We start from the raw sequence: 11,407 nt of genomic DNA on the forward strand, positions 1-11,407 counted from the left end.
GATAATTATAGGGATTTAAGTGCAAGGCACAGACATCTTCAATAATCACGATCCTCCCAGTTCGAATCCGACTTGATTTACTATAAATTCTTATTATGACTAAATTTGCTCTCAACTATAAACAGTATCTAGCATTCTTATTATTGCGAATATAAAATTAAGATTGGCATTACATCGACTAAAGCTGAATTCACTTATACTTATAATTCCTATTACCTTCTCCATTCTCATCATTTAGAACCCATGCTGACCCTGAGAAGCCCCGGAGTATCCGCTCTGGGAGCTACCCGTCGCAGGATAGCCAGCTCCAGTGGAAGGAGCCCCAGAATATCCAGAGCCAGGGAAGCTGCTGCCCGTGGAGTGTCCGGAGGAAGGATAGGTGCTTCCGGCTTCAGAGCCTCCCGAGTACCCGGATCCAGGATAGCTGCTTGCGGAGTTGCCAGTGGCAGGGGAACTAGCACCACTGGAAGAACCACGAGAAGAACCCGCGACAGGATAGCTGCTTGTCGAATGTCCCGACGAGCTGGCTCCCGAAGCACCTCCAGAAAATCCCGAACCAGGGAAGGAACCTGTTGACTGCCCAGAGGAAGGGTAGGTGCCCTGGGATGGACTCTCGAATTGGCCAGAGCTGGGATAAGTGCCTGCGGAGTTCCCGGACGAAGGATAGGTAGCTCCAGTGGAAGGGCCCTCAGAGTATCCAGTACTGGGGGAAGTGCCTGTAGTGTGCCCGGACGAAGGATAGGTAGCTCCAGTGGAGGGGCCCTCAGAGTACCCAGTACTGGGGGAAGTGCCTGTGGAGTGCCCGGATGAAGGATAGGTAGCTCCAGTGGAAGGGCCCTCAGAGTATCCAGTACTGGGGGAAGTGCCTGCGGAGTTCCCGGACGAAGGATAGGTAGCTCCAGTGGAGGGGCCCTCAGAGTATCCAGTACTGGGGGAAGTGCCTGTGGAGTGTCCAGAGCTAGGGTAGCCGTTGGTTGAGGGTCCGCTCGACTGTCCACTGGGGTAGCTGTTGCCAAATGATCCTGTTGATTGTTCACCTGGGTACACGGATCCGGAGCCAGAACCGGGATATTGCCCACCGGTCTGGGAGCCACTAGAAGAGTATCCTCCAGAAGGAACTCCACTAGATTGACCATACGGGGACTGGCCACTTGTGCCCTGAGAATGTCCCCCGAAAGACGATCCAGTAGACTCACCACCAGGGTACTGTCCGCTCGAAGGGTAGCTCTGAGATTGCTGACCTCCAGGAGCACCAGTGTGCTGGCCAGTCTGGCCACCGGAGATGCCAGTAGGCTCACTAGTTGAAGGGACAGACGAGTGGCCAGTCGGGGTGTATCCCACGTAATATCCGTCTTCGTAAGCGGAGTCTGTATCGATGCTGTTGGGCACTTGACTGCTCGGTAAAGAGCCCGTTGAGGGCTGGGCTCCAGAAAGTCCGCCACTATATGGTGCACTTTCGCTTTGTCCGTATGGCGAAAACCCCTGGGAGGATTGGCTTTGAGGTCGCCCAGCGCCAGAAACTGGCCCGGCCGGAGCGCTCACTGCGGTTTCTGCGGGCCTGGAAGCGGCCCCGGTATAAGTAGCCCCATTTGCTGGCGGGGCGTTGATAGAAAAGGGACCATGAGCGAGCTGGCTAGAAAAGGGAGTTGCGACAGGCTGCGGGACTCCGTGGAAAGCCCCTGACGGGACGCTAGAGGGGGTGCCCAAAGGAGTGGCTATGCTGCTGCTACCAGGAGCTTGCTCCTTGACCCCGTGGGAACCAGTGAAAGGGAATCCGCTCCCGAAAGGACTGCCAGGCCATTGGGGCTGGCTACTCGGAGAAGCAGCCCGTTTAGCATCCGGATTGTGGATAGGAACAGCAAAAACAGAGCTGCAGAACGACAGAATGATTGCTACTGTTTGGGCCTTCATGATGACTCAAATGAAAGACTGCTTTGAATACTTAACGATAGACTAAACCAGGTTTGAAAGGAGTGACAAACGGAAAACGGCAGAAACAAGGGTTGACTGGGATGTGGACAACGACCGCATAAGAGAAGACCAGAGTGAACAAGCCATGGTTTTTATACCGAAAAGCCCGCTTGATCACCCAAACATAACGTGCTGATGAGCCTCAGCGAATGAATTGCCTGTACTGGCCCAGCACACATAGTTAAACCGTGGTCCACCGCATTCATCTGGCAAACCATGTTCGTGACCAATTCTTTCGTAGGAGAAGCAATACTGTGTCTGCAGCACATTGTGTGGAAACATTGTGTTTGTTGGCATCCCCTTCATTGTTCATACTGGCTTTGGGCTTCTATCGGTAATGCTTGCAAGGGCGAGGAATTCTCAAACTCGATTTGTGTAGCACAATTCCCCTCTGTGGGTGTGGTGGAGGTGTACGGAATGTGACCACCAAGGGACGCGTACTAGGCGAGAGGGCATCAGGTCGCCGTTAGCTGACAACCATCAGACGTGAGTTGATTGAACCAAGGTCCAACTTCACGGGAAACATACCGATGGATGCGAGGGGGTGAATGATCCAGGGTAGCAGTATCGCGCGCGTCCTCGTGGCGGAGTATCCCTAGATTCCTGCGCAAATGCATCCCAGAACGTGTCAGATCGTGAACCCTTGGTCCCTGCCTCCAGACTGCCCCACTGCCCGTCTCGCATTGAACATGGGGAATATCGCTGAGCTACAGTTATACTTATAGTAGTGACCGTGCGGCTTGAAGTACACTCATGCGTGTTTTTGAGCCCGCCATGCCTGCAGTCCTTTTGTTGCTTTTTTGCCTCAGCATTTATCCAATCTCAAATACGGCATATGAGGGATTTTGATAATGCGTAGGGTCCGAGGAAAGTAGAACAACATTGTCGAGGAAAGCCTGGAACAGCGAACTTTGCTGCCAGTTCGAGCCTAGCCATTCTTGGTCGCTCGTGGCGGTTTCAGGGCGCGAAGACTGTTAAGTAATGATGAGTATCAGCCGGTGTGGTGTATCTCCACATAGAACTAGATCCAGGGCCACTGCTATGCTACCATTCTAAGTGACGAGAGTTTGCGTGAGTGGGTTCTCAACCATAGCTACGTACTTGCCTTAACATGGATAATGTCCATATCAGCCGGTGTCGATAGATCAAAGGTATTTCGGGTCATAATCGGCCCTCTAGAATCAATATCATCCTTTATATAATTCCATACTTGTTCAATCCTGTGATCTCAGTGGTAGCGACGTGCACCCTCAGACGGACTTCTTCAGACCAAAAAGTCGCATTCAATGGACCTTGTTAGAAGTAGCGACCCGCTGATTGCAGTGATTGTCATTCAACCATGATCTGTTTTCTGTTCTTTCAGCTTCGAAACTATGAAGGAGAACATGAAGGGCTCGTAAAGGTAGCCTCTAAAGCCCTCGTGAGAACCAAAGCACGGCGGAGTGATTAATCACCGTTTGTTGTCCATCTAACAAGACTGATACTTCTATCGCGGCCGGCCTGTCACTCGGTCTGTTATGAACTCGTTCAACCGCTTCTCTGGAGCCTGCGTGGGTGACTTTCGAACCCTCATCAACGAACTGATCAGCGTCAGCACATCGGCAAATTGATACGAGTTCCTGCAGCTGAGACGCATAAACTCCGGTGCCTCTAGGATCCGGAGTCTTGATGGGTCACAGGCTCATTGGATTAGAGACTGCTCGCGCATGTCAGCCAGGAAAAGGACCTGGAAGTCATGGTGTTCGGCTTCCGAATGCATAAGCCCGGTACGGAGTACTTTTGCTAGATAAAACTTCTAGCTCCTCCATGCTAAGTATGGAAGAGCGTAAATAATTTGTGCAGGATGCAGAATTAGACAGACGGATGCAATACAAGTTCATGCGTCGGGCTGTTCATCTGGCTCAAATCAGGCGCGAAGCATCGAAAGAGACATTACGGAACGATTTGAAGGGGTGGTAAGTCTTTTCTCGCTAGATCTGGGTGGCACGAGAAACAATGTGGTACAATAATGAGCTGCGAGCTTCAGAGATGGTTAGTATCCCTAGTGCTCATATGGAGCTATGTAACCGGGTATGCCGCCTTACTGTTATATAGAGAGAAATCGAACCTTCATACCTTCCAAACAAGGTAATCCATATCCCAAGGTCTGATTCAAATTCATCCATGGAAGTACGGAGTAGAATCGTTCATGCCAGCTTTCTTGAATTGAGATGCGTAAGTCATTTGAATCTTAATTGAAAAGGCTGAGACTGCTCGATCCTGGAGACCCTGAAAGAGACAGCTTTCCCCCTGACAGGTGATGTACTATGTGGTCACATGTCAGTTTGTCAGTTTGTTTGTGTCGTCAATTTCATCCCTTCTTGAAGAACAATTCCCCGACCTTTAACTCTTGCATGTGTCGCTCACCTCCATTCTATTTCTTGAAACCATATCAAAAGTATGACGAGCTCCTATGCCATGCATATCTATACTGTTTCCACTAAATAGGCTCAAGACTCTTGAGTGTCCATATTCAGCTAAAATTAGCAGGTTCAACGCACAATCGTTGGTCATGCAGCTCACTGATTGTCCTTGATACACACGTACAAACACGCGTCCCAGATGGACTGTAACTTGAAGCGGAATTCAATAGGTGACATCGTGCGTCGCCACGATATGACCTATCTAGTACCCGCCATCGCAATGCGCGGTGTGATGTGTACGACGTGATTATCTATCTCTGTCCGTCCCCGGCAGCAAAGGAGCGGGAGAACAGTAAGCGGTGTTTCCCAATTTAACATGCGTATATGCACACTTACAGGATATTGACTTTGCTCTTTCAGGGTCCAGGATGGCACAATAACAGTCGGCAGATGATTAGATGAGACGTCGGATATGCAGGTTTCACCAAAACTCAACACCGCGTCATCTACATAGAAGGTTGAGTCTAACACCACCACAGATTCCCACCGTCTGGATTGTTTGCTGGCTTTCTTATCAACTGGAGGACCAGCATGCTGTCGGGCCCAGATCACCATTTTTGGTTGGCACTAGTGAAAACTTTGCATAGTATGCAGCCTGTGCTGTAGTTTGCAGCACTAGCGTTTTCAAACCTTTTGTGAATGCAATAGGATTCCTTTCATGACTCCGACAACTTTCTTGCGCTTTAAGCTAATCACATAATGGAAGCCACACCATCCTGGGAGGTCTCCCCTGTGAGACAAAACGTCATAACTCCGAAAGGCGGAAAGGAGGGGTATCCTCGTTCTCCTTTGAAGGAGAGCACACCTTGCAACACGAGGTGCCCTACCTTAGCCCGGCGCGGATCCTCCTTGGGTCTGGGTAGACGTTTATTGAGTTTTACCATGCAGTTGCTGTCAAGATCTACCCACTAGACGCGTCTTATGCATATCAAACCTCCTGGAGCCTCCCTGGAGAAGGAAATCGGGAGTACAGGACTGAAGGTTCGAGGAGGCGAACAGATCATCTGCAGCCCCCCTCGCATGCACGCCAGACCCTTGGCAGCAGGCGTGCCCGAAATAGACAACTTTTGACTTTCCTTCATCTGTTACTTGCTTTTCTTCCCTTCCTATCGGTTGATATTACATGGAAGCAAAGGGGTACTAGGAAAGTAAGAAGGATCAAACGCGGCCGAAGCAGGCAGATATCGGCCATGATGGACCCTTGCCATGAGGTGGCTCGTTGCGGTGTATCTTCCATCCATACACTTATAAATCCCCCTCGACCCAGCCCATCGAACTCATCAATTTTCTCTAGACACTAAATATCCAACGAACTGGAACCGCTCGTTAGCCCTGCTATCACTATTCCTCCGTTTTCAACATTATATCCTTCGCTTTGGACAGCTTCAATTGTCGAACATAGACTATCAAAATGCGTTTCTTGAACATTGTTATCTCGATGATGGCGTTCGCCGCTACAGCACTAGGTATGTGTTCCTTTGATTGTGGGTTATCTGCTTTGAATTAACATCGGCATGTTCAGCCATTACAATCACCCAGCCTAAGAATGGTGACCAGGTGGACTTCAGCAAGCCCTACACCATCAAATGGACGACTGTCGCGTAAGTGAATACGGGCACATTGGCTGTTACACATTACTAAATCATGTCCGCGGATCAGTTCTGACCCTTCGAATTTCACCATCATGCTGGTCAACATGAACAGCCAGCCCACCGTCAGCAAGAAAATCGCCAATGTCAAGACGTCGGATAGCCAATACACCGTCGACAAGGTCATCGGAATCCCGGTTGCGTATGTATCTTCAAGCGGCCCAGTCGCCTTGTTATGGCATATATCGTACGACTCTAATCATTGCACACAGTGAGGGCTACCAGCTCAACGCGGAATCCAATACCACCCAAAACACCGGCATCCTGAGCCAGTCCCAGCAGTTCAATGTGACCAAAGTGGGCAAGGCTGAAACAAGTAAGGAAAATTCTATTTTGTCATCATCACTATCGTCACCATCACAACTATCATCATCTTCACCATCACCATCACCATGTATCCGCCCACACACCAGCACCACCATCACAAAAACCACTTCCCGCCCCTGCATCAACCACCAGACTACTTTACCACCATCTAGCACCATTCCCTCCGCCTCCAAAACACCGGGTGAGTACGTACAGGATGTGAAGCAGACGGGTCTCTAACCGTGTCCTCTCTTGCCTTACCTACAGCTTCAGCCACCACCAGCGCCACCCAGACAGCTGCTGCGTCTACCTCCTCGTCTGCCGGATCCGCCGCGTACACGGGCACGCTTCCTGGCTCCGCCGCCGTCATCGGTGCGCTCGCAATGGGCGTAATTGCCGAGATTCTGTAAGTGAAAGAAACAGGCATTCCGAAGTCGCACAAGCCGGTCAGCGAAGCGATCGATGAACCCGAATCGAACCGACCCGTACGACACGACTGCGACCCTCGTAACCTCGTTTTCTTTCGAATGGCCGACTCCAAAATTAGAACATGACATGCAGGCCAACCGAGCCAGCTCTCATGTTTCAAGCGATGAGTGTAGTACTATCTGCTACTTCAACTTTTCTTTTCTTTTTCTCTTCCCCCTCCCACCCTTTCCCCTTCCCCTCGTTCCTTTCTTATTGTCTATCTTTGACAAAATTTCCACGAGTGACGTGATATTGGTACATTATGTTGTTTCCCTTGACGATACATAGTTTAAATGCGCAGATGGAAATGGATTTATGGCACTGTTACCCCTTCTCTCGCTCTCTCCACAATCATTTAGTATAATAATATCACTATGCGTTCTCCTTCTGACTTTGATTTATTGCCGATGCTCGATATGATACATCAGCAACACGGGAGTCGCGGTCATGCACGTCGGCGTTGGCAAACCTAATTGCTTGGTTTTCTGCAAGGAGGTTGAATCTGGCAAAAGACACTATCGATTAAGCTAGTCTATCTGCAGTTGTCTGAACACACTTCAGCATCAAGAATAAACTCCGACTACAGGCGGAACCCATAGATATGTATCTCAACCATGCAGAATATCTGATGCCCACATATTAAAGAACTCTAGTATCGAACGCTTCAAATCGAAACCAAAGAAGGCAGGTTTGCTAAAAAAGAAGATTACCAGTTAGTTACTCGGTGTAGTATTATGCTTCGTACTACCGAACCGAACAGGTCATTTGCCTGCAATCTATTCCGAGATTCCCGTGGTAGCTCAGGTAATAGCTATTACTACTTTGTACTACTAACTAGTATAATATCTATAAAGCGTACTACTATTCCATACTTCTTAAGCAAAGCTCAATATGAAATCGACCTGAACCCCGCTCCAAGCATTAGTTAGTATGCACCTACGCCACAAAAGAAGTAATCAAGTAGTTTTCATACAGTGCAAAGTATACTCAAGTAAATGGCTGCCTAATTTCATAAACTAACTGACTAGTGTAAGTACACTAGTGGCTGCATCTCACAGCCCGACACGGGCGTGAGGCAATGTGACTTCAATGCTAGTAGTACTGAATGATTAGAAGAAATTTCTTTGTACGATGGGGCAATGTGACCACCATATGTCTCGGTTCAAAGACCAACATAGAGGTGGGTGGTAGGAGGCAAATCAGTGGGTGTGACCGTAACGTGAACTAAAAATCTGTGTGGTAGTACTCATAGGCTCTAAAATTGGATGAAATCGGGCTGTAAAATTTTGAGTCGGATTGGTATGGGTCTGGATCCTGCAGTATACTACTGCTTACTTGAATGGGGAGGTCGGTCTATTCCGATATTTGCAAGAGCCTACACAGTTACAGTAGTAGTTACGAGTAAGTATGTAGATGACTGCTAACTAGTTAGGCCAGTTGGGTAGGTCTTATGCATTGCAGCAAGTAAGTACTGTGTACTGCTATGGTTCAGCTAGGCCGTGTTTGGTTCATAGCACATGTTCCAAGAACCAAGGTACTAGTCTCTACTTAGTAACGAATAGAACATGACATTGGGGTTCAATGGGTATATTCCTAATTCAATAATTGTTTACATAAATATTTACAGAGCAGCTACGAGACTGTGAACTACTTTGGTGGACAGCCGATTATGAGGGCATAATCATGTTCACAGCGATCCCATCACCGAGTCGGTAAGGCCAGACCCGGTGGCGCTGGCACTAATCGCAGGAGAATAACTGTAGTTGTCGTTGATGCCTTCTCGAGGACGATCCCAGGTGCGAATGTGGCCTGGTTGTTTCGGAGAAAAGTCGTTAGCCATGTTCTAAGGAATACTAGGGGGAAGGACTTCAGGCTGGGTAATACCTTCGAGCGAAGATGTCATGATGGAGTCTTCTTGGAATCCTATCCAGCAGATAGGGTCTTCGCCAACGATTTTAGACTGCGCGGGTTAGTTAGCCTCAATGAGAATTGCGGAACAAGCTGGAAGAGGTAATGTTACCATAATCGGTGGTAAGAGAGCAGTTCGTGCTCGGGGTTCAACTGGATGACGAACGGTCGGATCATAGCTGTTATAAGTATTCGCAGTCTCTTGAGAATCAGACCGCGTTCGGTTTCCTCCGCTATCGGCTCGATGACGATTGAGGTGTTGAGTGTTGGAGACGATCATGCTGGTACGTTGGCGGGCGTTGGCTTGATGCTATTTGATGGGTTAGAACACTGAAAATCCATATCATTGCAGATAAAACGTACTACTCTCGGTCGGTGCAGCATGCCCACGCTGAAATCCCATAGCAACAACCGACAATCGTCACCAACGCTACCAAACCTGTATGTGCGGTCGTCGCAGCGCCATGGGTCAAAAGCTACCGCAGAGACCCACGAATTGTGGCCCTGGCAGCGTGCGACAATCTTGCGCTCTGGCAACGACCAGATCGTTACAAGATCGTCTTGACCACCGGTTACTATGTATTTGCCATCTGGCGACCAGCAGACGCATATTAACCCGCCGTAGTAACTGCGGAAGATATCCAGAACCCTAGCATGATGTTAGCGACGCTTTCCTATACCGACAAAGTGGCAAAAGTTGCAGTCTTGGCATACTCTTCCTTCAAATAGTCCATCACTCTCAACGATCCATCTTCTAAGACAACAGCCAAGTGTCTGCGGTCCGGAGAGAAGGCAAATTGCGTGATTTTTTGGTTGGCGAGTTTCCACAGCGCAACCGGATTAGTCTTCTGGTTCCTCGAGTTGACCGACTTCAGGATTTGCAGAGGTTGCCGCCCCGACGACGACTTCATCATCTCAGCCGACGGACTGCCCAGCTCTGGTGTGAATAGAGCGTCCTCTTTCTCCTTGTCGTACACCACCAACTGTCCGTTCGCATGAGCAGCCATAAAGAGATTTTCTGAACCGGGAATCCATTTTATATGCGTCACAGGAGAATTGCTGACGACCCCATTCTTGTTGATACGTGCGTACTTTTGAGACATCGGCTCGTACCATATAATGTCTCCAGCCGATGAACCCATGACAACATCTATGTGCGACGTGCTCTTGGTAAGCTCATTGATGTCATGGCTTATCATGTGCGCTTTGGTGAACAAGATCTTGGTGACAGGCTCTTCCTTCTGCTTAGCACTGAGGTCCAGCCACTGAAAGGCACGATTGATGTTAGCGAAGGCAAAGAGACCGTCCGGATTACGATCGTTCAGTCGCTTGGTTGCCGTCTCGTGCGTTATGACCCGCGAAACGAATGACGAGCTGCTCTTTATGATATTGTTCTTCGGTTTTCTCCTTTTCAGTCCTTCTTTCACTGGTGGTGCCGCTAGAGCTGGATTGCCATCCCCGAACAAAGATGCTGCTGCCCCTGCGCCATCCACAGAGGGTGTGGGGGTCTTAATCCGGCTACCGATGCTAACCAGCGAGAGCTTGACACCTGATGTCGGAGGCGTCGGAACGGTCGCAAGTGGATTGGGATTCATGACGGGGGCTTCGGAGGGATGTGGAGGAGGGGTAGCTAAGTGTAGGTCATCTCTGAGGTGGTAGGTGCCTAGTGTAAATTCCGTCAATCAGCAAACCCAAGCAACCTTGCGGCGACGTGCATGAGCGACCATGCGCTTCTTCAGAGATACACACCTTCTCCGACCTGTAAGGGACAGCCACCCTCCGGATGGCTGATGATATTGTTGGTCTCTACAACCGGCACCGCCATGCCATTCGACGCCCCGGCCGCATAGGCGACGGGGACGGTATAGCGAGGCGGAGGTGGGGGAAGGACGCTGGATCAATGGGTCAGCCAGGTGAAGAGACGCAACTGAGTCGTCATTATAATGTAGATAGGGCTGAAAAAGTAGTGGCGCTCTTTGACCTCCAGGGAAACGAAGGCCGGCCTATGATGCGCCCACGAGGCGGAGATAAGGGACCAGGACGCTGATAACCCGGCTTTCAGCTTGGTAGGGAGGGCAAGTCTTACAACATGGCTGCGGATACCACAAGCGGGCACACCGGTCGACTAGCAATAGATTAAAAGGATTTTGGAGGGTGGTGTGACAGGGGCCTTGGAATGCGCGATAGGCTTGTCAGACACTCGTCGTAGCGGATTCCCTTCCCTCCCCCAAGAGCGGCACCCTGGACGGTGCCACTCAGGGCGGCTCGTAATGTTGCTAGGTTGTGAGAGGACTGGTCCAGATGGAAGGGCTAGAAGCAGGTCGTCGTCGTGCAAGGGGAGAGGGCGGGACCGAGGCTCTGGGATGGGCGAAACGCTGTGCTTGCTAGTAAGACGAGGGAACGATCGGGGCGGGGACTCGCGGGGAGGTCACTTGTGAGCTCGCAGAATGCTGGATAACGTTGGATTAAGTACCCCAGAGTTGAAAATGGAGATGAGGGGTGGCTGGAAGAGACTCCGGGTAAGAACCTGCGCAATGGCCTTATAACCTGGGGGGATCAAGCGACGGGGAATTGAAGCCAGAGAGAAGAGCGAGCGGGCGGCCATTTCCGGGGTTGGTCGAAGTTGGCGCGTGGGGCCGCTAA

At 50.0% G+C, this 11,407-nt stretch overlaps 3 protein-coding genes across 3 annotated transcripts; 1 reads left to right on the forward strand and 2 right to left on the reverse strand.

Moving 5' to 3' along the window:
• Positions 1-234: 234 nt before the first annotated feature.
• Positions 235-1,911, reverse strand: ASPBRDRAFT_25314 (uncharacterized protein; the record flags this gene model as incomplete). Its single annotated transcript, XM_067622164.1, has 1 exon — positions 235-1,911. One exon carries the CDS (start codon positions 1,909-1,911, stop codon positions 235-237), a length of 1,677 nt encoding a protein of 558 aa, XP_067484919.1.
• Positions 1,912-5,428: 3,517 nt separating this feature from the next.
• On the forward strand, positions 5,429-6,798 carry ASPBRDRAFT_655288 (GPI anchored serine-threonine rich family protein; the record flags this gene model as incomplete). Its single annotated transcript, XM_067628556.1, has 5 exons — positions 5,429-5,905; positions 5,956-6,034; positions 6,093-6,228; positions 6,299-6,590; positions 6,656-6,798. Exons 1-5 carry the CDS (start codon positions 5,845-5,847, stop codon positions 6,796-6,798), a joined length of 711 nt encoding a protein of 236 aa, XP_067484920.1. The 5' UTR covers positions 5,429-5,844.
• Positions 6,799-8,429: 1,631 nt separating this feature from the next.
• On the reverse strand, positions 8,430-11,282 carry ASPBRDRAFT_166737 (WD40 repeat domain-containing protein). Its single transcript, XM_067619592.1, has 8 exons — positions 11,197-11,282; positions 10,851-11,139; positions 10,514-10,656; positions 9,479-10,427; positions 9,128-9,413; positions 8,877-9,074; positions 8,741-8,816; positions 8,430-8,665 (listed from the first exon to the last, which is right to left on the reverse strand). The coding sequence occupies exons 2-8, from the start codon at positions 10,853-10,855 to the stop codon at positions 8,544-8,546; spliced, it is 1,779 nt and encodes a 592-aa protein (XP_067484921.1). The 5' UTR covers positions 10,856-11,139; positions 11,197-11,282; the 3' UTR covers positions 8,430-8,543.
• Between the last annotated feature and the right edge of the window lie 125 nt (positions 11,283-11,407).

Source organism: Aspergillus brasiliensis, assembly GCF_001889945.1.
Source record: "Aspergillus brasiliensis CBS 101740 unplaced genomic scaffold ASPBRscaffold_1, whole genome shotgun sequence".
NCBI lineage: Eukaryota > Fungi > Ascomycota > Eurotiomycetes > Eurotiales > Aspergillaceae > Aspergillus > Aspergillus brasiliensis.